General features: G+C 40.5%; 3 protein-coding genes across 9 annotated transcripts in view; 2 read left to right on the forward strand and 1 right to left on the reverse strand.

The window, feature by feature from the left end:
- The first annotated feature begins 3,025 nt into the window (after positions 1–3,025).
- LOC120111602 (BURP domain-containing protein 5-like) lies at positions 3,026–3,912 on the forward strand. The gene has a single exon (XM_039129106.1). The coding sequence runs from the start codon at positions 3,179–3,181 to the stop codon at positions 3,707–3,709; it is 531 nt and encodes a 176-aa protein (XP_038985034.1). The 5' UTR covers positions 3,026–3,178; the 3' UTR covers positions 3,710–3,912.
- A 1,275-nt stretch (positions 3,913–5,187) lies between these two features.
- Positions 5,188–6,848, forward strand: LOC103710892 (BURP domain-containing protein 5-like). The gene is made up of 3 exons (XM_008796816.4): positions 5,188–5,406; positions 5,531–5,636; positions 5,903–6,848. The coding sequence occupies exons 1-3, from the start codon at positions 5,371–5,373 to the stop codon at positions 6,646–6,648; spliced, it is 888 nt and encodes a 295-aa protein (XP_008795038.2). The 5' UTR covers positions 5,188–5,370; the 3' UTR covers positions 6,649–6,848.
- Positions 6,849–15,583: 8,735 nt separating this feature from the next.
- LOC103710891 (helicase and polymerase-containing protein TEBICHI) overlaps positions 15,584–25,766 on the reverse strand; it is a 31,419-nt gene continuing 21,236 nt past the window's right edge. For 4 of the 7 annotated variants that reach the window (XM_026806164.2, XM_039129109.1, XM_039129110.1 and 1 more), the window contains 9 exons: positions 20,455–20,644; positions 20,232–20,345; positions 19,788–20,140; positions 18,703–18,811; positions 18,487–18,627; positions 17,508–17,604; positions 17,233–17,416; positions 17,031–17,149; positions 15,584–16,937 (listed from right to left, as the gene is read on the reverse strand). In XM_026806164.2, the coding sequence (XP_026661965.2) occupies positions 17,346–17,416; positions 17,508–17,604; positions 18,487–18,627; positions 18,703–18,811; positions 19,788–20,140; positions 20,232–20,345; positions 20,455–20,644 (1,075 nt within the window). In that variant the 3' untranslated portion in view covers positions 15,584–16,937; positions 17,031–17,149; positions 17,233–17,345. Of the gene's footprint in view, positions 16,938–17,030; positions 17,150–17,198; positions 17,417–17,507; positions 17,605–18,486; positions 18,628–18,702; positions 18,812–19,787; positions 20,141–20,231; positions 20,346–20,454; positions 20,645–25,766 lie in introns of those variants that run through there. The other 3 variants (XM_039129107.1, XM_039129108.1, XM_039129112.1) reach the window with 3 other exon arrangements.

The following is a 25,766-nucleotide window of genomic DNA, read 5'->3' on the forward strand; positions in this document are numbered from 1 at the left end:
AATAATTTAATATTATATTAAATTATTATGTTACACTATACAATATTACATTACTATATTATAATAATAGTATATTACATTACAGTAATATTATGCTATATCATATATTTATGTATTAATATATATTATATTTTATTATACATATTATGCAATGTCTTTTATAGTAATTTTTTCATACCAAAAGTACTTTCTCGATTTATTTACCAAATATATGCTAAAGTACTACAATATTTTAGAAATATAGTTATCAAACAGTAAGCAAATAATTTTTTATAAAAATTTTATTTCAAAAAGTTCTATTTTCAATAATTCTATGTTTAGCCAGCGCCTGCCCAAATCGATTTAAATCATGCGGCAGGGGCCGATTGATGGATTCTCATGACATGGTGGGGATCTGACTAAAAAAAGACGAATCCCTGCACGACACATGCTATGGAGAAAAACTTTTTTTTTCTACATAAGCTGGGCCAAATCTTTTCTTGCATCGCGGTGCTCGAGATTTTCTTGGATGGCCGCACATTTTTCGACGATGCACGCTAGCATGTGGATATTTATGCATTAAAAAAAAAATCTCGAGGGATTACCGAGCGGCGCATGGGCGGCCACACATTGGGATGTGCGGGGATAAGACTAGGGAGCAATAAATCACATCATTTCTCACATCATAAACACCGGACATAAACTGTGCCCCAGCAATCATCACTCCCTGGACTGGTGTTCAATTAAGTAAGGTCCCTTGTCGTATGCCTAACAATGCATGTACGCATTAATTCCTTAGGAGGGCCTGCCGGCAAGGTGCTTGTCTTTTTACTTGCAAGCTCTTCGAAAAATCAGCCCACCTAAAAGTCTGGAGCAGTTGACTAAGGAGATAATTTAATGGCATCGAGTGAAAGAAAAGCTACGGAGCTTCAAGGCAACTTCGATAAATCCACTAGCGTTTTACCAGCATTCTCTGTACGTAGCATCAGCTGGTTTTTTGGTGGCTTGGTCTCGCGTCTCCCATTATGGGTCGCCCTGTGTTCATTATTTCGCTCCTTGTGGTTAGTTAGCAATTAATACATCATCTACTACCTTATCATCATCTGGTAGTAGATACCGCCATGCATGAAAACGAAGCTGACAGAAGTTTCTCTGAATTTGTTGCAGCTCGTTGCGGCATCAGTTGGCCATGCAACTTTACCTGCTGAGATTTACTGGAAGAAAGTTTTGCCCAATACTCCGATGCCAAAGGTCATCAAGGCACAGCTACATCCAGGTCTCTCATTCCCACCGCCACCCCCTCACCCCGGAAGAAAAAAGACTATTGCTTCTACTGCTATCATAATTATTATTACTATTCAACTTCATTGAAAGGCATATCAGAACGAGCAGAAAATTTCGCCAACTTGACTAGATAGGTAGCAGAATTTGATAGGTGATACTACTAGACTTGCACAGCCATAAAAAAAAAAAAAAATTATCACATATCTTAATTATAAGAATTTTCTAGAATTAGGATTGTAGAGGGATATGCACGCAAGTGTAAAACCAAGAAATCTTACACCAAAAAAAAAAAAAAAGACACGTAGTGAGAAATTTGCTGCCTAATATTACCAAGCAGCAGTAAAATTACATGTCAGCTAGCTATGTATATACCGTTTATTTTAGCTACAGGGCACTTAGGATTTTGACCATTGTATGGATGAAGCACATCTATCGTACCCAATAAAATAGGCTAACCTTGATCAAAGAAGCAAAGTATGTAAAAGAACTGCATGTTTGCCACACACATAGAGGAAGGAAGAAAGAAAGTAGTTGGCCTCTTGGTACTTCCGGTAGCAAATTAATCAATGATTTTTCTTTTAAAATAAAATCCCCAACAACAGTCATTATATATGGTCTCTATCTAAAAATCAAGAAAACGCATGCCTTGGAAGTCTTTTCTTTATGCAAGTCATGTATTATCTTGATATACTTAAAACCCTTGCAGAATATTTCCCAAAATATTTTAAAGTATGTGATTTTCTTCTTTATTTTAAAGTGATATATGTAAGCATAGAAATTCAAGATTGAAAATATGGATTTTCATTTTTTTCATTTTAAAAAGTCATTCTTGATTTTACAAAGGAAATAGTAGAGAGCCAATAACTTCTGAAAGTACTTTAGCTTTAGCTTTGTATATGCATATGAGAGTGCAGATATGTATTTATGTATGTACGTACGTGTATATGTAAACATATAGATATAACTCTTTTCAATAGAAAGTGGGATGCATAACCCAAGCCTTGAACCAAGAATTCTCTGATTGCTAAATTGAGCGGCTTGAGCAGTTGGACAAGCCCCACTTTTACACACTATTTACTACAAACACATAGGCAATGAGCCTTCAATAAAAAATAAAGTGAGAAACACAAATAGAGAGCATATGGCTTAGATGATATCGGAATTTTGAAGTAGATAAGGTACCACAAGTTGAGTTTCAAAAATTTTTAGTATTAAAATAAGAAACGTTTTTCTCTTGTACTCTCGTCGTGGACTGGTCATATGATATCAAAAAGAAATTATTTCTATATATGTTTTTACAAAGAAAAAAGTGCAAAAGGAAATGCTAGTTGTTTATTATCGCCAAAATGGCATTTACAGACATAAAGGGAGGCCATCCGAGGGTCAACCTGCGATACTATCCTTTATATTACTCCGTCGCCTCGGAGATTCAGTTCCCCAGCGACCCTGCACTCTTCTTCCTGGAGAAGGACTTGCATCCCGGTTCTGAGATGAATCCATGTTAAGATAAGTCTACGGACTATAATAAGTCCATGAGATTATACCACTTTCTTGTCAAAGCACGTAATAATTTGTAATTTTTTTTTGATCTCATATCAAAATGCAAAACTAGGCAGCCTTTTATAGACATTATAATGCAAAATGAAAACGCAAATCCACTTAACTTTAAAAAAAAAAAAAAAAGAAACTGACTACCCATTACCACATAATTAGACAGTCCATTACCACACAATTATTAACTATCCATTACCACACATTGACTATCATTACCATACATTGACCATCCATTACTAAACGTCTTGATGTGTTGTAACTTCCAACAGGCCAAAGCTTCATCAACACCATCTTCGGCGCCGCCTTCCTTTCTCGTGCTGAAGTCGACACCGTGCCTTTCTCCTCCGACAAGCTTTCTGAGATGCTACACCGCTTGAATGTTCTTCCCGGTTCCGACTTAGCCAAGGAAGTAAAGAAAAAGCTCAGCGACTGCGAGGCGGCTGCCTCGGAGGGAGAGCACAAGTTCTGCGCCACCTCACTGGAATCTATGGTCGACTTTGCGGTCTCCAAGCTAGAGACGCATGACCTTCAGGTCTCGGCGACCGCGGTGCGCGGCAAGAAGGAGACCGCACCGAAGCAAAGGTACACAGTTGCACCCTCGGGCATGCAAAAGGCTACGGGCTTCGAGTTGATTCGCTGCCCCCGCGAGGCCTTCCCATACGCTGTGTATTATTGCGACTTGACCCGGGCTACCAAAGCCTTTGTCGTCACGCTGGTAGGTGAGGACGGGACGACCGCGGAGGCGGTGGCCGCCTGCCACTGTCGCACATTCGGATGGAGGTCCGTGTTCTTCAAGGTGCTTGGCGTGAAGCCTGGAACTCCCATCTGCCACTTCCACAAGACCACCTCGTCTGGAGACCGGTTCACAACGTTGCGTTGCACTACCAGTTAGTAGTGTTTGCTCTACTACATGCGACATTTATCTGTTGTCATTCGCATTGAAGCTAGGATTATGAATGTTATGCTATCCTCATAGTATTATTAATGCACTAGGAAAATAATTGCGTGGGCATGTAATTGCTGCCTATTAGTAATTATATCGATCATTTTGCACCCTCGTTAAAATAAACACATCATATTATTTCTATTCTGAAATGATAGAAATAATAGACGTCCAATTGAAGTTTGTAGGTACATAGTGCAGATTTTTAGTTGTACACGTCCCAGCCACATACGTGTTATTGGTGCATTGACGGACAGGACACTGCACTGGTTTACAAGGAGCCCTCACTGTTACAGCAAGTTGATCTATAATGGCTTTGGGTTGTATCTTTCGCATGGAGGAGCTGTCATCGTTCTTTTTTTTGGCCACATCAACTGTTGGATTATATTTTGAATAGTTTTTAAAGTAGTCCAAATTTTTTTCCTATCCATCTACATGAATATTCTCGAAGCGGTCATTGTGCAATTCAATGATTGATGTTGTGGAGAGATATAATTCAACTCCATACTAACATGAATACGAGCCATGCGCAGATGCATGTGTAACAGGTTTGAGTTGTATCTTCAGCATGTAAGAGTGGTTAATCTTTATTTCATGATGTTGACTGTCAGATCATAACCTATACAAATCTCCAAGCATTACAAACTCTCCATACATATCGCTGCATATGGATCTCAAAAGGATTATTGGGCGATCCAACAGTAAATTTCCGTGAAGGAAGGTGGTTTTTTTTTTTTCCCCTTCTCTGGCGCTAAAGAAACAGCCCCTTCCGCGTGGGACGAAGAAACCGGGTTCGATGCGGCAAAAATATAGCATGCACCACACACATGCCGGACAATTCTGGCATTATTTCTAAATCCATCAATTACAAAGCCATCAAAGACCCGTGATACAATTATCTCTTAGGGAGGTCAAATCAAGTCATCTCTGTTGCAGGAGAAACGATACGAGGACAGGATAATCCTACACGCCCAAGCACAGTACCAAACCGACTCTAAATCATGTGGCATCAGCCGATTCATGCGATTCTCATGACATGGTGGGAATCTGACTTTAAAAAAAAGGCCAATCCCGGCATGACACATCCTATGAAAAAAAAAGGCTTTTTTTTAAGGAGGTTGGGCCAAATCTTTTCCTGCATCACTGTGCACAAGATTCCCTTGGATGGGCACACAGTAATTTGTGTTTTTTTTTTTTTTCGCGCTAAAGTCACAGTAATATGTGTTCGACGATGTACGCACAAGACGGCCAGCATGTGGATATTAATGCATTAAAAAAAAAAATCTCGAGAGAGCACTGATCGAGCGGCCACACATTGGGTGTGCGGGGATAAGACTAGCTAGTGAACAATAATTCACATACACTGTATGAAGCAACCGTCTTTATAAGAACGTTGACGTGACACTATTGCCTGAAAACCATCTTCAAACGTCCCATTTGTTGGAGATCGCGATCAACATGAGAATTCACGTGGACGGTGGCCCTCGGTTCTTCAGCCCAGCTACTATAAATCCACAAAGTAACATGAATTTCTTCCCTCATCAGTATCTTAGAGTAGCACTAGCTGGTTGTTGCTAGTTGGCCTGGTCTTGCATCTGCCGCTATACAAAATGGATCGCATCGTGTCCTTGCTTTCATTAATGGTGGTAAGCCTTTAATATCATATACAGTTAGTCACTCTTGATATTATAATTATAACCATGCTGGAAACTGGAAAGGGTATTAAGCTTGCAACACCTATCCTGCAACATAATTTTTGCTTCATTGCAGCTCGTCTTCGCCGTATCACTTAGCCAGGCAGCTTTACCGGCTGAAATATATTGGCGCAGAGTCTTGCCCAAAAGTCCTATGCCGAGAGTTATCGTGGAACTCTTACGTATGGCCCTCTTTTTCTCCCGCCTTCTCTCTCTAGCTTTATTTTGAGACAATTAATAATGGATTTTCCATTAGAAGCAGTGCTAGTGTAACACAAATCACACACAGAAACCTGTCAGGCTTTTTTTGTGTGTGTGTAAATCATTTGGCACCTTTTAAGCTTCTACTTGAGACCTTGACCGGCCATGATTCTTGGCTGATTCCTTCGAGTTATTGAACTGCTACTCGTATATATAATTGCTTCTTATTGTCAATTTGAGTTTATAGATGCACAGGGAGGCAACGTGATGGTCATCAATCCTTATCGCCCTTTATATTACTCCGTTTCCACGGCGCTTCAGTTCCCCAGCGACCCAACCCTCTTCTTCCTGGAGAAAGACCTGCATCCTGGAGCTGGGATGAATCCAGGCCTAAGCTTCACCAGGACCCTCTCTGGCGCCGCGTTCATACCCCGCGCCCAAGCTGACGGAATACCCTTCTCCTCCGACAAGCTCCTCGAGATCCTCCACCGCCTGAACGTTCTTCCAAACTCCGAATTGGCCAAGGAAGTAAAGACAACGCTCAGCGACTGCGAGGAGGCCGCCATCGAGGGAGAGCACAAGTACTGCGCCACCTCGCTGGAATCCATGGTCGACTTCGTTCTATCCGAGCTTGAGACCGATGACGTCCGGGCCATGGCGACCACAGTGCACGGCGACATGGAGGCGGCGCGAAAGCAACAGTACACGGTTGCGCCATCGGGGGTGCGGAGAACTCCGGGCACCAAGTTGCTGACGTGCCACCCGGAGCCGTACCCGCACATCGTGTATTACTGCCACCTGACTACGGCCACCAAGGCGTTCCTCGTCACGCTGGTAGGGAGAGACGGGACCGCGGTGGAGGCGGTGGCGGCGTGCCACTCCGACACGTCCAACTGGAAGCCGGTGTTCTTCGAGGTGCTCGGAGTGAAGCGTGGAACTCCCATCTGCCACTTCCTTCCGCAAGATCACCTCATCTGGACTCCAGCTCAGTAGGGAGCAGTCCACGTGATGATGTCAGAATAATTTTTAAATATATACTTTCATATATATTTTTGTTTTACAAAATGAATCAGATATATAGTTATGATTAAGCCTAATATAATATATTATCAATATATTTTATGGTTCATACTCCAGTCACAACTATGTTTTATGAAAAGTAAAAAAGAAAAGATTCAGTCATTATTATTTTAGGTGATTGGATAATCAATCTTATTCAATGTTTCCGTAAATATATTTTTCAAACTTAAATATAATATTATTATAATTTTAAATTTTTAGTATGTTATTAATTATAATTAACTGATGAAGCTTTGCTCGCCGCTTTGGCGTTGTCAACATTGTGACGTTCTTCGGGCGCGTCCCCGTAAGTAACAAGCGTTTTAGATGTAACCAATATAGCATGCGTGAATACTATATTAATATTACCGTGTCATAGTACGAAACTACCGTCCACCAGCAACCGTAATGAAGCTGCTGAAAAGAGAACGGAGCGACTACCGAGACACGAAGGCTGACTTCGGTTTATCCCCTCTATACACGACTCTTTAATCATTAGCATTTAATTTTAATTTTGCATAAACTTATGCGAGATTTGCCTATACTAACATTTATACTTCAAACACTGGCTTGTACTAATTCTTCAATACAGCTATATTGTCCAATTTATGCTATCACTTCACATATTTACATCAGTATGTGCATAATTATTTGTAACTTTGCACATATTGTATGTAAATGCGTGCAACCGCTAGAAACCGAGAATCAGAGAAATTTTGAAACTGATCTGGACAAATATTGGAGCCCTAATCAAGAGGAACTAAAAGTTATAGTACGGTCAATGGAGGAACCAGCTATTAAATACATTTTTAACTTTGGATGTAAATAAGTAGTCTTATTCTAAATAAAAATATTCCACGGTCTTTTGGGTATTTAGCGAGATAACCCTCCATTTTGGGGATAACCTTGCATTTATCCCCTGTAGCAGACGCACCAGAAAGCTATCCATCAAGTTTGAACATGGTGATCATGAATCCTGTTACATCGCCATACTGTACAGGATGCATAACCTGTGGTAGATCTTTTCAGTCTATAATACATCACTGTATATATTTGTAACCTAAAGGCCTAAAGGCCCACTATTTAATCATCGGCCCGATGACCCAGTCAGGCGATGAAATAGAAGAGTTGAGGCCCAGCCTTTTAGATCATTTTAGGTTGACGCGTTCTTGACTGGAAACCTTATATCCATTCGTAATGCCCGTTTCACGCATAGATCTGTACGAAAGCATATATAACTATGCATAGATCTTGCCTAATTTTGTACAGAAAACGTGAGCTAGCTGTGCATATGGACGAAGCATAAGGATATGGTAATTTTTTTCTTAAGAGGTAGTGATAATAAAATCCAAGAGCAAGTAATGCTCCATGGCCCAAACTCAATCTTGTGCTTCTCACACAATAACGATAGAATTTATAGGACACAGCCATTCATGGACGCCATCCATGTCAAGCACCAATTCACCAGTCAAATGGATGCATTATTTCTCACATGGATACTGTGCACGGCACCAGTCAAATGCAAACATCCTAAAAGAACAACATATATACTTCTTATACCGCTACTAATCTAATGTCAGCCCGTGCGGATCACGCGGATTGAAAGAGATTAAAAACGGATTGCAAATTAATCGGTATGGCAAGTGATAGTTCAGTTTGGGGACAGTATATGGCCTTCCAGGTAAAACGTTTCCGAAATGTAGGCCATCGATATGGGCTTTTGTTCAGCTCAAATGACTCTCTAAGATCTCAGCTCATAGCTATCTTAATTCTGATTTCAAATATGTAACCCTTGAAGCTTGATTTCTTAAACATTGACATGAGAATAACTATAGGTTTTGCTATGGGCTAGGACATTGAAATATAATTCTGAGGAAGATTTATATAAGGTAGCAGCAAAGGTCCTTGGATGGGGGGTGGTGAAGTTCAGAGCTTCTAAGAACCGCGCGCATCAGTAGAGCAGCAGTGTGGATGAGACTGGAGGAGCTACCTATGGAACTGTGGAAGAGGGACAGAATACTTGAAATGTTGTAGAAGCCAACACCGACTTCTCCATAATAATCTCAACTTCTTCCGATTCCTTTTTGCCAGTTGTTCACCATTAATATAGACAAAATATCTGTTGAAGAAGTCAGCACCGACTTCTCCATAATAATCTCAACTTCTTCCGATTTTTCTTTGCCGGTTGTTCATCAATAATATAGACAAAATATCTTGCTAAAATCATGACTAGTCGCTGCCATTTATGTCAAACATGGTAGGCTAAAGAATAGGTTCATTAAATGTGTCAAGCCGCCGACTTTAGTTGTGGTGGTGAAGTGTTTTGGCAACCGACCTAGTTAGCTATAAAAACGGATCTGCATTTCTTTGAAGTGTGAAGAGTGTGAGTGGGTGAGAAAGAGAAAAAGAGTGAGTTGGTATTTAATGGGAGGTGTCCTACACGAGTTCTTATAGTGTGTCAAGTTATCTTGTCAAAAATAATTGTACCTGTACTTATACTTTTAATGAACTTGTTTTCTTGTTATCTTATTCTCGTGACTCCATAATTCAACATGAAATAGCTTCAATGGCCAGTAAACCTCTATGGCTTGATAATTGGACTGAAAGTCTAAAGCTACAAAGCTATGCTTGAGTATGCATGGTAGTTGATCTGAATGAGCCATTGGTTTTGGGAGTTGATTTGCAGTGTGAAGATGAGGAAACTCCAACTTGGCAGTCATTTACATATGAAGGAATTCCTATTTTCTGTTTTGCTTGTGGTAGGGTTCGGCCATGGAGCTACAGAGTGCTCCATCTAGAAGGCTGATGATAAAGTTGCTTCGGTGGAATTGGATCGTACAGATATTTGCCTGATCGTCCGGAATAAGGAGAAGAGCAGCAAAGTTCAAGAATCGGTTTAGCGAAGAAGGCTGTCTGGATCGTGGCTAGTATCCGAGGGACCTTGGCGTCGAGGATTCAGGAACAATCGGGGAGGCAGGAACGAATCCACTGAGTTCGCCAGGAAGAAGCCGAGTGGAGCAAGTCATGGTACAAATAAGTAGATGGTGAGTGGCGGACTAATTCCTATGCGAAGAAAAAATATTCGTAGGGGGGGGGCACTATGGATGATATGCAAACGGATGGTGGTATTCCTACAGATAACAAACATGTCCAAGAAGAAGGTGGAGCATGTCTCGGTTGCAGGAATGGGCCGGACTTTTCTTTTAATGAATGAGCCCAACATATGAAATTTTTAATAAAGAGGTTAAAGAGTGCAGGGTTCGAACTCAGGACCTAATACCATATTGAAATCACCACTTTGTCCCAAAAGTTTAAGCTTATAGGATGAGGTAGATTTATATATTTTTTTTTTATATTTTTTTAGGGATGACATAGGAATTGAGGACATGAAGACATTACATCTAACAGAAAAAGAAATGCTGATGTGAGGATATTGGGCCAAATCTCGGGATGGGTATGCTTTCGAGTGGAAGCCGAAGCCGCCACCTAGAGATCTACGTGTTGGAACTAGCTCTGAAATGTTCAAGCCGAGACACTAAAAGTAGAGGAGGCCCGTGCCGGCTTAATTTGGGGCCTCGGGGCATGGCCCATGAGGGAAAGGAATCAAGAAATGCCATGCCGTCCAACTCCAATAATTCTGATGCAAAAGGCCCAAACGGTCTTTCCGCCTATGTTATTGGCTTCGATTCATCAAAAACACCAAAGTCGTAAGTTGGAGGTAATTTCAGAGACAATTTGCCATGACAAACTTGTGGAGGTGGTTCTCTCTAAAGTGAAGGAAGATATAAGTGAGAGGGTCGTTCGCCAGCGAATGGGTCATACAACAAGGAAAGGAGGAACAACAATGGAGTATCAAGGCATTCTTGATCTGGAGAAATGGTGGGCTGCATTACTTATCAAGATTTATTATTTTCTGAATCTCTTTGCTCTGTATTTCTAAGAACCAAATACAAATTTGCTGGCAACTGGCTATCCTACGTACCGATTGTAAAGAAATGCTTCACCGGTTTGGAAACTTATTTACAATGCTTTTGTCCACATCTCTAATGACTGCATATGGTCAAATGGAACTGGTCAGAATATCAGTACGGGAGGGGAATAGACTTGATCACAAGATATCTGCCATTAGCCATTTCATTACTGCGGAAGAATCCTGAAATATTGAAACAGACAACAACTGTTTCCCTACACCCATGGCACATCAAATTCTTAATACTCCAATTGCTGATGAACATGACAATGATGTTCTTTGCTAGGAAAGAGGTTACCAAAGAAAAAACACAGTTAAAGAGGTCTATCTCGCTTTAACAATCACGCACATACTCTTATATCTAAAGTCTGGGAGCTCAGAGTTAACAGTAGAGTTCAAGTTTTCGTTTGGAAGATGATATTAGATAGACTTCCTACAAAATATTTCCTCTCTAACCGCATCGCTGGTTTCTCTCATATCTGTAGTCGGTGCAACAAGCAACCTAAGACAGCTGATCATATCTTCTTTCAGTGCAGTAAGGTTGCTCCAATCTGGAGCTTGTTGTATCATCCTGATCTCAGGGCTCTCACTTTCTGTCAGCAAACAAGGAACTTCCTGTTGTCTAATCCAGTTTCGCAGGGGATGCAGAGAGCATAATCATACTTTGCTTACCTTCTATGGCTACTATGGAAAGGATGGAATGAAAAGAGATTTTCCAAAGTCAGACATCTGACCTTCGATAGGTAATTGTGAGAGCAAACTATTTAACTGATGAGTGGTATCAAGCTATGAACCAACATAAGCTAATAGGGCATCAAGCGTCGACTGCTCAGATGGAACTGAGAAGCGGTGGGAACATCTTCAAGAGGGTGGAGGAAACCGAAGCAGCTCTGGGCAGTCTTTAGAGGAACGCGGGTTAGGCCTCTCTGATGATGACCAAAGGGAGCTCAGGGCCTTACTGTCCAAGCACCACCCACTTCTTGAGCAGTAGGAGGTCTTCTGGAGACAGAAGTTCCGAGTTTGGTGGATCGCCGAGGGAGATAGGAACACAAAGTATTTCCATCAGTCGACCATCATCCGGAGGCAGAGGAACAAAGTCAGTAGGATCAGGAATAGCAGTGGACAAATAACAGAAGACTTTGACGCCATTAGACGAAAAGCAGTTCATCAGGTCTAGGTGGATCGATCCGGGGGGTGGCAGTGGTGTGGTATGCGAGACGGCTCCGTTGTCGAGGGTCTCGGTGACCCTCGGTGAACGAAAAAGCAGCTTAGGTCAACCCAGTGTCAGATGTGGAAGTTCAGGATGCCCTCTGGTCTTTGGGTGAGGATAAGGCTCCGGGTCCGAATGGGTTTCTCTCAGTCTTCTTTGGGAGGTATTGGCATATCATCAGGCAGGAGGTGATAGCAGCTATCTAGTAGTTCTTTCTGTCTATGACGATGCTTGATGAGTGGAAGAGGGTCTTCATTACCTTAATTTCGAAGAGACGGGATCTAGTAGAGTCGAGCCAGTTTCGGTCAATCAGCTTATGCACCACCTTGTACAAGATCGTGGCGAAGATCCTGGTCCAGAGGTTGAGGGGCATTCTTCCTAGGCTTATTTGCCCCGAGCAAGAGGCTTTTGTGGGTGGTCAGTCCATATCCGACAATATGCTCGTAGCTCACGAGTTCATGAGTGACCTCCAGAGGGTGCCAAGGGGCAAGAGTATGATGGGTATTAAGCTTGACATAGAGAAAGCCTACAACAGGATGGGGTGAGACTTCATGACTCACTCTGTAGAGAGCTTCGACTTTCACCCGCTATGGATCAGATGGATTCAAAGATGTATTCAGTCCCCGTCTTTTGCCTTACTAGTGCACAGCTCTCCTTGCAATTTTTTGAGTCTTCGGTCGGGTTGAGACAGGGTTGCTCTTTGTCGCCGCTTCTATTCATTATTTGCGCAGACTTCTTGTCTAGAGCGCTCCGACATGCCTCAGCGATGCAGAAGGTGGAAGCCTACAGGCCAGTATCGGTCTTACCTCAGATCTCGCACCTGCCCTTTGCTGATGACTATCTGTTGCTGGCTCGTGCGACAAGACAATCGGCTCTGGCGATCTGGAGGATTCTGAGTGAGTACTATGCGGTGTCTAGACAATAGGTCAATTTGGCAAAGTTAGCCATTTGTTTCAGCCCGAAGATCCATCTAGGTGTGAAGACGTCGATCACTTGCATCCTGGAGATTGAGGAGCAGCAAGATATCTTGAGATATCTCGAGGTCTTAATCACAGTCTGGCGCCTCCGTAGGGCGGACTGCTCTTCCATATAGCTAGGTATCAGATACATGCTGGAGTGTTGGCAGGCAGGCACTCTGCATATAATGGGCAGAGTCACTGGTACGGTCAGTCCCGAGCTCGATCCATATTTATCCGTTATCCCACACTTTGGTGCCTCTTGTAGCTTTGCGGTGTATAGAGCGACTATTCAGAAATTTTCTCTCGAGATGGCATGGGGGCAGCAGTGGTATTCACCATCTGGCCTGGGATACCATCCACCAGCTGGCCTGGGATACCATCTATCAATCGACTAGCAGTGGTGGGCTGAGGGTCCACTCCATGATTGAGCGCCAGAAGATCTTCACGACCAAGCTAGAAGTCAGGTTTCTTCTTGAGCCGGAGAGTCTTTGGGGATCTCTAATGAGAGCCAAGTATGGGAATCCGACCAACCAGGCAGTTTTCCGCACCGATCGACGCGGTTCCTTCATTTGGAAAGAGATCTACACCCGGCACCCCGACGGTTCTCTCGGAGATCAAATGGGAAATCAGGGATGGATGGGCTATCAACGTTTTGGAGGACAGCTAGCTCTTCGAGGTGCCACTGCGTGGATGACCTACCCTGATTGACCCTGTTTGGCTGGAGGGGCGTGGAGTCTACGATCTATTTGTCCCAGGTGGGTAGACATAGAACGAGGGCCTCGTCCAGCGGGCTTTTGGGGAGCAGTTGGCGGAGCAAGTCTTGTCACTGCCAATTCCGATAGGGAAGGTTCCAGACATGAGGGTCTGGAGCGTGATTAGAAGGCCTGAGGTAAGGCCTTTTAGATCTACGACTCGACAGATTGATGGGGGCTAAATCTGGAGGCTTTGCATTTACCCCCGAGTTGCCTTGTTTATCTAAAAGGTGGCATGGGGATACCTGCCTACTAGAGGCGTGTTAGCTCGGCATGGGGTGAGCATTCCCCTAGAGTTGCAGCCTGTCCGAAGGTGGAGGAGTTTATATTTCATGTCCTCTTCGGATGTCTGTGGGCTGGTCAGATCCGAGGAAGTGCCTCCGGCTCCCCCGTCCCTCGGCAGGGGCGACGTCGATCAAGGATTTTCTGTATTTTCTGGAGATCTCACGGAGGCCCGACCTTGAGGAGTAGAGGAACAGGGCTGCCTATCTAGCCTATCACTGTTGGCTAAACAGGAATGTCCGAGTTTTCGAGGATAATAGAGTGCATCCGAGGGTCGTGGCAGACGGAGCTCTACTTCATGCGGCGGAGGTTATTCGATCCACTGTGTCATCGTCTCTCGGAACGGCTAGAGAAATCTGGGGCTCCTATTCTGCGCCTGTAGCGTCCAGGACTGTGCTGGTCTCCTGAGAGCCTCCACTCTCTAGCGTTCTCAAGATAAATTTTGACGACAATGTTGCAGGGGAGGGAGCACTGGAGGTGTGTGATTTGTCATTAGAGACCATGATGCCAAGCTGATAGCAGCAGGGGATCGATGGATCTTCGACACGTCTGTTGTCAGTGCCAAGCTCAGAGCTGCTTAGGAGGGCATCACCTATGCAAGACATGTGCTGAGATCGGACTACATCCTCCTCAAGGGAGACTCGGCCACAGTGATCGAATAGATCCGGGGTTGGAAACACGATGATGGTTGTAAGCCGCTGCTCCAGGATATTCGCAAACTCTTAGGTGAGTTTGGTTCCCATCGAGCCACACATGTTTATAGGGAGGCAAGTAGTGTTGCTGACTGGGTGGCCTCCTTTACGGCTCATCACTCTGAAGGCTTCACCTAGAAAGACCATATGTTTGTGCCTTATCTTTTTTTTTTTTTTTGCTACAATGGTGGCTCGCAGGCGATGGATTTGGGTGCAACCAACAAAATCATGGTGCTTCCTGACCAAAAAATTTTAGCTATTAAACTGATGCATAACAATTGGGAAAAGTTTAAAGTTCGTTTCTCTAATGAAATGAATTAGGCATCTTGTGCGTTACTTTCCCTTAAAAGTGATTAGTTCGAATAGAGGTATTACCCATTACAACAGGGACAACAGGAGATAAAATTATTGCATGTACATGAGTGAGGACTCAAAGCTAAGACAAACAGCCCTTCTACCAAGGTATGCTAAAGGCATCACTATTTGTGGGTATTTGAAGTCAGAATTTTTTAAGTTCTTAAACATAGCTAAAAATGGTCAGGTTGTTAGTGAGTGGTAATGCGATCTATTTTCAGATCATTCAAGTTTTTTCAGTATAGGATGCCGGTCTAAACCACAAATAGACAGAATTCGACAAAAAAAATACCAAAAGAGTGGAAAAGCATTATCAGGTATAAATTGTTTGGTGCTTTATGCACACAAGCAGGAAAAGAACGCAAAGATGAAACTTATGAAAGCAGAATTCATTACTTATGATTGAAAAGCATCATCATGTTTTTGGGATAAATAAACAAACGATCAGATTAGCACAATAAGAATATCGGTAACAAGAAAATCCCAACTGTACAAGGCCCGAGGGTAACAGCATTAAACAAGGTGAGAAAACACTAACCAGTGAAGTACAGGAGCTCCCTTTTCCTGTTTGCGGGAGAAGAAATTTCCAAGACAATACACTGTCACCTATACCATGGCATTCTATAGCTCCATGGGGCAAATGAACAGGATTGCAGTCAAATGTTTCAACTTTCATTCACATTTCAAACAGTGGAGGATGAAATACATAAAGAATTATCATAGCCTTCAAATATGTTACAATGTCCAATAGACACCAAAGTATATTTTACAGGTGGGAGTGTGGGACCAATTTGATCAGACTAATTTCAGAAATTCCATATCCCTGTACAAAGTCAAATGCCTTTTCTAATACAGTTCTCTACTCAAGTTTCTCACAACTCCGTACTATGCTACACCTTCCTGCATGCATTTTAGTCAATACAGTTATTCTGAGCAGAGCCATGCTACAGTGCCAGCAGTTCCATCATTTTCAGAAAATCCCAGAAGATTTGTTTTCCAAGCTACTTCAATATCTCTGTGTATGCAACAGTAAAGCTTGTTACACAAGTTCATGGCTCAATTAAAACTTCACCGAGCCCGAAGTTTCCTGCAGCTACCACCCCATCCCAAGTATGTTCTAAGCAGCTTCCGTCAAAAGATGAGCCTCTTTTTTTTTTGTGTCCAGCATTACCAACAGCTAGGCGATGGTGAGTCCTGGCACGGTAAAGTCATGTACCCCTTCCAAAGTCCAGGCAATCTCCAAGTATTGACATCCGTAAAGTCTAACATCAGTCACTTCCGCATCTATTATAAGCCATAACATATAACCCGAGCAATCTCCGCTACAAAAACAGTTACTTGCACTTGGCTCAAATCTCCCAATGATCTGCAATATCTGATTATATGATCCCACCTGGTTTCCTACTCCTGGGAACCTCCGATAACCACCTACCATGTCCATTTTACCAATCTCCAGTTGCCACACAGGCCTGGGTAAATGAGCCCAGAGGGGAAGCAGTATTCATATCAAAATTGCCTCTAGCACTTGTAAGCATGTCAAAGAGAGCTCTGAGAACTAGTTTATAATTGCCTCTAGCATCCAAAGAAAGATTCGCTCGACCATTTACCCTCCTGTACAAGATACAATGGTAATGGGGTGTGTTGCAATCTGGCATTTTGGCTGATAATCCGAGTCTTGACGTGAATGCAAATTCCTATATCAGACCCTGCCTTCTTCGCTCTTCCAATAGGCTCTTTCCAAGTGTAGGGGACCGTTGTTTCCCAGCATGAACTTAAACTATGTAACAGTGAAGGTAGGTCCAACTTCCTGCCAACCTATCTTATAGGTTGCCTAGCAGAACCCTCTCTTCGTGACCCCAAAATTCAGAACCCATTCAGAAGATTGTTGTTAGGATAAGAGCCAATCACAACACTTCCTAAATTATGTACAACATATCTCGAGATTTAAAGCCCAGCATGTATACAGAAGGTGTAAGTGAGATGGGATGGTACCACGAGATAAGACTGCAGTGGAAATCATCAACCAATTAAACTATGTTCTCTACATAATATGAGAAAAAAGGAGCTTTAAGAGGTTATAATGTTTCAAGGATATACCTGGGGGTATAAACAGAAATGAATACACATTCTAACGAAATTGATTGAGCCAAATGGAAGCTTAATTGACATCTGAAAGCTCACAGAATCTTATCAATATCAGATCAGTTGAACTTCTCCTGGACCAGGAATATAACATTCAGATGATCAAAAAGCATAAAGAAATACCATGCTTTGAGATTATGGAAAAACATAGCAACACCTGTAAGCCAGAGAAACACCATCCACACTGCCTAGAGTCTTCAAAAATAGATAAATGGATGAAATGTCCAGCAGCTTTTTGTTTTCCAGTCATTAATTCTTTCCACTGAAAGGTTAAAGTTCTGGCTGGAAAGGCTCCAGCGAACCCCAGGTTTTCCCCATCTTCACTTTTACATGCAACGGAACTGAAATAAGAAACAAGAAACAACAACAATAAAAATTAATTAATTATGAATCATGGTACAAGGAATGCTTTATAGTGTAATTATAAGGTACCCAGAAGTGATACAGCACTCTCCATGCTCATTTGCAGCAAAATTCCTGCATCCCTTACATGATGTGGATCAACTTCCAGCACTAATTCATCATGCACCTGACCAGAGCATAGAGCAACAATCATGTCATGGTCCATACGTTAACTAGGCCATGTTGAATTGGACAATAATGCAACACAATGTTTCTGTCTCCATAAGGGGCCTTTTCTCACTAACCTATTATGCAGATAGTGCAATGAAATTGACCAAATAAAGAGCTAGCAACATGGCTGTATATGCGTATCCACAAAAATGCATTGTCATTACAAATTCAAAGAGTAAAAACTAAAATAAATTTGAACAACTACAAAGAAAAATGCAATATCCTTAACACAGAGTATGATTTGTCTTAACCCTGCTCTACTGCAAGATTAAAATTCTAGTACCCCTGGAAAGGAGAAAATTGAGATTTAAGACCCTTTCTAAAGCAAGAAAAAGGAAAAAAGTTATAGGACCATAAGAGCATTCTATCTGATAAGTGAACAGGAAGGAAATACATCTAACAAAACATTAGTTGTTGATTGCATAAAATCACCAATTTGAGTTCATAATTACCGCCAAATGACAACAAAACAGGTGGGAAGAAAATAATAGTGCTTCATATATGGGATGTAACCGTGGATCTTGTTGCCTAACATTATAGTCATGATTATGACAGATTGTACAGTGTGGACATATTACATTCAAGCATAACTCTCATGTTTTATGGAGGAGTTGATGGAGGTCCTGAGCATAATGCACAGTTGTGGGAACAAGTGTATGAGCCTTTCTAGCAAAGGTTATAGTAATCATAATACTTCAATATACTACAGCATATAAGTTCTAAATATATATTAGCAGCTAGAGTCAAATAAAGCAACTCTTGATCTCTATTTTGATCTCAATAGTTGCTATAAAGTATAGAAGAAGAATTTAGTATACTCTAACATTAACAAAATAACCTGCAAAATGATACGACAATGGCCTTTAATGTTGGAAAATTTTGTCGCAGATCCACTGTTCAGATTAAAAGGCTCACTTCCTTCAGCAATCACAGAGTGAATGGTTATCATAGCGATCTTGATTATGTCAGCAGCAGAGCCCTAGAAAACAACCAAGTGATCCTTTTAAATCAGGGAAAGCACAATTGCAACACAAATTAAATGCTCTTCTGCTACCTGACAAATGGAATTTACAGCTTGTCTTTGAGCTTTAGCCTTTTCTTTGCTGTTTCCAAACTTTATTTTTGATAGAAAGCGTTTTCTGCCCATCAATGTTTCCACATACCTGCATTCCAAGATGTCAATGTAAAACAAAATATTATCTAATGCATAATAAGGAAAGATTAAGTATAACAATTTTGATGAGATGCTTTTTTCTTCTGATAGGATACAAAAAATGATGCCATGCAGCCATAGTATTATACAATAATAATAATAATAAAAAATTAAATTTAGCATCGAGGCAATGAGTTATTAATGATTATTTCCTTAAAGTATGATAGCAGCAATAGCAGATGACATATAGACTTACCAATTTCACCTTGAAAAAGTGAAAATGAAAAAACAAAAGAAAATAGCTAGGGTTGTTGAGGAGGCATGTGTCAACAGATAATATTTGAATAGGCTTGTTTGCTCAAGAGAGAAAACCTTATCAACCTCAGTAACTGAAATCAAGCAATTGTTAAGCAAAATAATCTACAAAATAAAGCTTCCCACAAGTCATATCAAGGCACCAATAAAAGGTATGCTTTAAACTTTGGCACACATTTATTTCAGAAATAAAGTCAACTCAAATTTCTGTTCTTGCAATGAATTCCTAGCTCTCCATAGTCCAAATGCAAATTTCACAAATCATCCGTTAATGATGAACTCCATCTAAAAAGGATAATACAAGGTCCAGCAGATGACCAAACTTGACATTATATTTTCAGTAAGTAAGAATTATACTTGTAGGTTTAACCAAGCTTTGTTTTGTTTATCATTTATTAACAATGAACTATATAAATATAACAAATTATGGTTCCCTACATTTTTCAGTAACTCGTGGAGGACCATAATTTTTTATCACAAGTTTTGAATTTTCTAAAGACGTGGTAAAGCAAAGAGAATTTGATCTCTATATTAGAGTTTTATTAAACATATTTCACAAATACAGTATTCATAAACTTAATAATGACCAGTTTGAAAATGTAAGACCACAAGCAAACTACGACGAGAAATATTGAATGACCAGCACAGAAAATAAGTGCAGATGAACTAACCCTTTATGGCTACAAGATGCAACTGCTTCATGCAACCAAGCAGAAACGCCTGGGAAAGAAGTTTTGAAGCTTTGAATTTTTTCGGCAGCTTCTTCTGAGCTGCATTCTAGTTGCTCGGCAAGGGAGTTAGCCCCCATCCCATACAAAATGCCATATATTAACTTTTTTGTGTGTTCTCTCTCCTGAGAGCTAATGGCAGATTCCAGCCTACCAGTCCATCTTGCAGCTATCATGGTGAAAACATCACCATCTGGCTTGCTTAGAAGTTCAATCAATGCGGAATCTTTAGAGAAATGAGCCATCAATCGCAGTTCTATTTGGGAGTAGTCAGCTGTTAGCAGCAACCAGTTGTCCTGCCACAATATAACAAAATAAATCCATATCTTGTCACAGATATTGATACAAATAAAGTGCCGTTGATAAACACAGCAAAGGAAGCATTACTTGTGTAGGGACAAAGAATTCACGAGCATTGATCTGATAATGACTGACATTTGAAACGCTTGAGTTGCTTTCATCATGATGTTGGGTTTTGAAGACTACTAAATGCTCAACACACTACAAAATCATCAATAAAAGATAAATTATCAAAATATTTCAAAAATCAATAAATTATTCATGTAGAACAGCAAAACAAACATATAAAACTAGCTATCACTAGAAAAACCTGGAGATTTGGTTCCTCCATTGAAAGACGTCCTGTAGCTGTTGAGGTCTGAAGCCAGTGCCCCTGTATTGTATATTTTTGGGACTTCATACACAACTGAGCCCGTGAACAAATTGATCCCAGTGTGCTGTACAAAAGCTTTGCCAAGGTTCTGTGTTCTTTGATAACTGAAATGATCGGATGTTGACCCCTAAAAACAAAAACATCAATTATGAAGACTCGGAAAATAAGGATATTTTGAGTTTGTTAATAGTCAGGGCATGAGAATCAAAAGGCATTCAGATGCAGAAAATATCATTAACAGATGCCAACCACAAATTCTAAAGGGTAGCTATTTTTCTATCATGTAATTATGATGCTAATGGGGAGACTAACATTCAGGCAATGATAAATGGGCGAATCAATCCAAATATTGATCCAATATTATGTTGGATTGCTCCAATATTTTGCTGAGATTTTATATCTATATAGATGGATCACAAGTCGCCTGAAAGGCTAAATTATTGTATGTAGAGCTGCTATTTTGAAAATGTGCTGCAACAAACTCTTAAAGCAAACAATTAAAAAAGAATAAATGTCTCAAAAATGAAAAGAGAGAAAAGAGAGTTCACCATGCTCAGACTGATCAAGCCTCTCTCGATCCCTTATTTATATGATTAAGGCAACATAATCCTAATAGTCTGGTGCTAACAACCTGTTACGTGCTTTTGTAACAGACCTAGTGGCAGGGCGAGAGAAGAAGGCAGTAGCATGGGCAATGTCTTTTTGCCTTTGCTCTTCCCTATCTTGGATGAGACAGGAACAAGTCCATAAGAGGAATAGATGGAAGGTGATAGTTGGGTTATGTTTGCTTTGGGGGAACCTTAGGCTCCAGTTTGAAACATAAAAATGCCGGCAAAAGATCAACTTGCTTTCCTTATTCTGCTTCCCTTCATGGTTACATACAAATAAGGATAAATCTAAGAAATTCTAAAACTCAGCAACTGATAGAAAGAAAATCTCCTAAAGCTTGGAAATAAAAACAACTTAGAATAATTCAAAATTTCAAACTTCTAACAAAATCTAAGCAAACCTAACATCTCTTAAGGAGACTTATTCAAATCATCCCTACAGTTTATCAAGAATTTGTAGCAGCTTACAGCATCCATTCAAGAAGCTGGCCACATGCATGAAAGTAGTTCGTAGTGATAGATCACAATGACTCAAAATGAACCACTTGCAATATTAAAATGGACCACCAAATGACAACTCACATCCATGGACCAACACTTAGGTGGAGCAACAGAGAAGCACATAACGCAACCCAAGCTACGTCTGTTGAACCCACGAATAGTGGGTCCAAAGCTTACAACTGGACCTAGTTACATAAATTCCATAACAGCACAATAATCCCCAGAACAAAATTGAAGTCTCACAAATCAAAAAAGTACTTCATCCAACCACCATCTTTTATGTGTTTTAATATAAATCCCAAAGAAACGAATAAATATTAATCTATAGTAGAAAATGTTGCACACTACAAAACAAGGGCACAAACTAGGAGTCACTAATGGTTCTTTATGCTTTTTCTGACAATTTATATCAAAGTAAACCAGATTCTAATTCTTTCATCATTCACCAAGACCAAGCACATATCCTATTGGCAAATCATGGAATCACAGTGCAACTAAGATTTTCTCTGATTAAATCATGCCTAATTTATTACAGCTTCTAAAACTCAGTAACTGATAGCCAAGAAAATCCCCTAAGGCTTGGAAATAAAAACAACTTAGAATAATTCAAACTTCTAACAAAATCTAAGCAAACCTAACATCTCTTAAGGAGACTTATTCAAATCTTCCCTACAGTTTATCAATAATTTGTAGCAGCTTACAGCATCCATCTAAGAAGCCGGCCACATGCATGAAAGTAGTTTGTAGTGATAGATCACAATGACTCAAAATGAACCACTTGCAATATTAAAATGGACCACCAAATCACAACTCACATCCATGTATGAACACTGTAGATGAACCAACACTGAAGCACATAACGCAACCCATGTTACATCTGTTGAACCCATAAATAGTGGATCCAAAGCTTACAACTGGACCTAGTTACATGAATTCCATAACAGCACAATAATCCCCAGAACAAAATTAAAATCTCACAATAAATCAACAAAGTACTTCATCCAACCACCATCTTTTATGTGTCTTAATATAAATCTCAAATAAACAAATAAATATTAATCTATAGTAGAAAATGTTGCACACTACAAAACAAGGGCACAAACTAGGAGCCACTTATGGTTCTTTATGCTTTTTCTGACAATTTATACCAAAGTAAACCAGATTCTAATACTTTCGTCATTCACCAAGACCAAGTACATATCCTATTGGCAAATCATGGAATCATAGTGCAACTAAGATGTTCTCTGATTAAATCATGCCTAATTTATTACAGCTTCTAAAGCTCAGCAACTGATAGCCAAGAAAATCCCCTAAAGCTTGGAAATAAAAACAACTTAGAATAATTCAAACTTCTAACAAAATCTAAGCAACCCTAACATCTCTTAAGGAGACTTATTCAAATCATCCCTACAGTTTATCAAGAATTTGTAGCAGGTTACAGCATCCATCTAAGAAGCCGGCCACATGCATGAAAGTCGTTTGTAGTGATAGATCACAATGACTCAAAATGAACCACTTGCAATATTAAAATGGACCACCAGATCACAACTCACATCCATGTACCAACACTGGAGATGGACCAACACAGAAGCACATAACGCAACCCAAGCTACATCTGTTGAACCCACGAATAGTGGGTCCAAAGCTTACAACTGGACCTAGTTACATGAATTCCATAACAGCACAATAATCCCCAGAACAAAATTAAAGTCTCACAATAAATCAAAAAAGTACTTCATCCAACCTCCATCTTTTATGTGTTTTAATATAAATCTCAAAGAAACAAATAAATATTAATCTATAGTAGAAAATGTTGCACACTACAAAACAAGGGCACAAACTAGGAGCCACTTATGGTTCTTTATGCTTTTTCTGACAATTTGTATCAAAGTAAACCAGATTCTAGTACTTTCGTCATTCACCAAGACCAAGTACATATCCTATTGGCAAATCATGGAAGCATAGTGCAACTGAGATTTTCTCTGATTAAATCATGCTTAATTTATTACAGCTTCTAAAACTCAGCAACTGATGGCCAAGAAAATCCCCTAAAGCTTGGAAATAAAAACAACTTAGAATAATTCAAACTTCTAACAAAATCTAAGCAACCCTAACATCTCTTAAGGAACTTGAAGAGGAGGAGTAGGGAAAACAGGAGAGGCAGGTTCAACAACCAACTCATCGCTTAACCGGATACTGGTTTATTCAAGTATTTATTCAAATCATCCCTACAGTTTATCAATAATTTGTAGCAGCTTACAGCATCCATCTAAGAAGCCGGCCACATGCATGAAAGTAGTTTGTAGTGATAGATCACAATGACTCAAAATGAACCACTTGCAATATTAAAATGGACCACCAAATCACAACTCACATCCATGGACCAACACTGTAGATGGACCAACACAGAAGCACATAACGCAACCCATGCTACATCTGTTGAACCCATAAATAGTGGATCCAAAGCTTACAACTGGACCTAGTTACATGAATTCCATAACAGCACAATAATCCCCAGAACAAAATTAAAGTCTCACAATAAATCAACAAAGTACTTCATCCAACCACCATCTTTTATGTGTCTTAATATAAATCTCAAAGAAACAAATAAATATTAATCTATAGTAGAAAATGTTGCACACTACAAAACAAGGGCACAAACTAGGTGCCACTAATGGTTCTTTATGCTTTTTCTGACAATTTATATCAAAGTAAACCAGGTTCTAATAATTTCTTCATTCACCAAGACCAAGTACATATCCTATTGGCAAATCATGGAAAACTAGTGCCACTAAGATTTTCTCTCAATTCAAGCACTTTAATGCCCTCATCTGCCCTCACAGCTTAAGGCACATCTGCCTCTATGGTCTAGCAACTTGGCACACACAAAAGTAAATCATATTGTTGTTTTAAAACTTTCCCAAAAGCCTCATCATAAAAGACTAGTCCAAGTTGTTCTATGTTGCTCTAATTGTGCCAAAGTCAAATGTTTGGTTATAACTCTTTTCTAAAATCAAAGCATATCAACCAGCACTGTCATAAGTCTCTGAAAAAATGTAGCATTTAGCTCTTTTGAGACAGGTCAAAATTCATATCTCTATTGGTCCAACCATCAAAGTTCAAAGAGTTAAGTGTGGGCCTAGGTTCTTGGTTCCTTTCGTTCTAGCATGGAAATGTTGAGTTTTACCATATGAAGATGTCAATAGATTACAACAAAAAAAAACATAAAAGCATGAATTACTACTTTTGAGTACTTAAACCAGAGAATGGAGAAATTTCTTGGTGAGAAACTACACCCTGACAAAATTTTCTACTTTCTAGGAACTCTGGGTCAATTGGATACTTGGATGCAACATGACACTCCTTGGGATTTTAATAATGTGGTATCTTGTCAATGCCAGATCAAAGTGCCAACATGCGTACAATAGTTCAAAGCTTGCTGACAAAGACTCAAAAATGACACTCTAGTCCAACTGTGAACCCTTCAGCTCTTAGCAACTCCATGTGCCACGTAAGATTTATCTAGAGTTTCTAGAAACCTCCAACAAGACTCATGAATTTTTATTTCTTGCTGGCATACTATATGTGTGTATAACATGAAATCAAGGATTTATTAACACCCACAATATTTGGCACGTCACCATGGCATATTATTCAACTAATATGTGCATACATTTGTATCTAATTCTTTATTATTTACAGAAGTTCCCGTGTTGACTTCTTTTTTTTTTTGCTTAAGAAAAAGGGGAAGGGGGGAGGAAGGGACAAGCCCACCCCCGCATAGCAGCCCCCACTGGGCCCCCACCCCGTCAGGAGAATGTTCAATGCGGGTAAAAATGACCGTGTGTTGGGCACCCTAGCCGGTTTTACTCATACCCTCCCCATCCGTGGGCCCGGCTCGGTTACTCCTCTGGGCTCCGGCACGAATACCACGTGTGAGTACGTCACACTTGGCGCCACCGAGGCTACCAATAGAGCGATACGCCCTTTCAGACCCCGTGTCCGAGCAGGGAGCATTCGGTCTCCACAATTTAATCGACGCCCGTGCGTTTCGAACTCGGAACCACTTGGTCGGAAGTAAGGCCACGCTCCCACTGGGCTACCACCTCAGTGGTTGTTGACTTTGTTTAATGGACAAGA

This window comes from Phoenix dactylifera, chromosome 8, assembly GCF_009389715.1.
Source record: "Phoenix dactylifera cultivar Barhee BC4 chromosome 8, palm_55x_up_171113_PBpolish2nd_filt_p, whole genome shotgun sequence".
Lineage (NCBI taxonomy): Eukaryota > Viridiplantae > Streptophyta > Magnoliopsida > Arecales > Arecaceae > Phoenix > Phoenix dactylifera.

What these genes read in the sequence shown, in the direction of transcription:
- LOC120111602 (XM_039129106.1), top strand. Translation starts at nt 3,179, where the DNA reads ATGCTACACCGCTTGAATGTTCTTCCCGGTTCCGACTTAGCCAAGGAA.
- LOC103710892 (XM_008796816.4), top strand. Translation starts at nt 5,371, where the DNA reads ATGGATCGCATCGTGTCCTTGCTTTCATTAATGGTG. An exon ending in CCTTGCTTTCATTAATGGTG is followed by an intron (nt 5,407 to 5,530) that starts GTAAGCCTTTAA and finishes GCTTCATTGCAG; the next exon opens with CTCGTCTTCGCCGTATCACT. An exon ending in AGTTATCGTGGAACTCTTAC is followed by an intron (nt 5,637 to 5,902) that starts GTATGGCCCTCT and finishes TTGAGTTTATAG; the next exon opens with ATGCACAGGGAGGCAACGTG.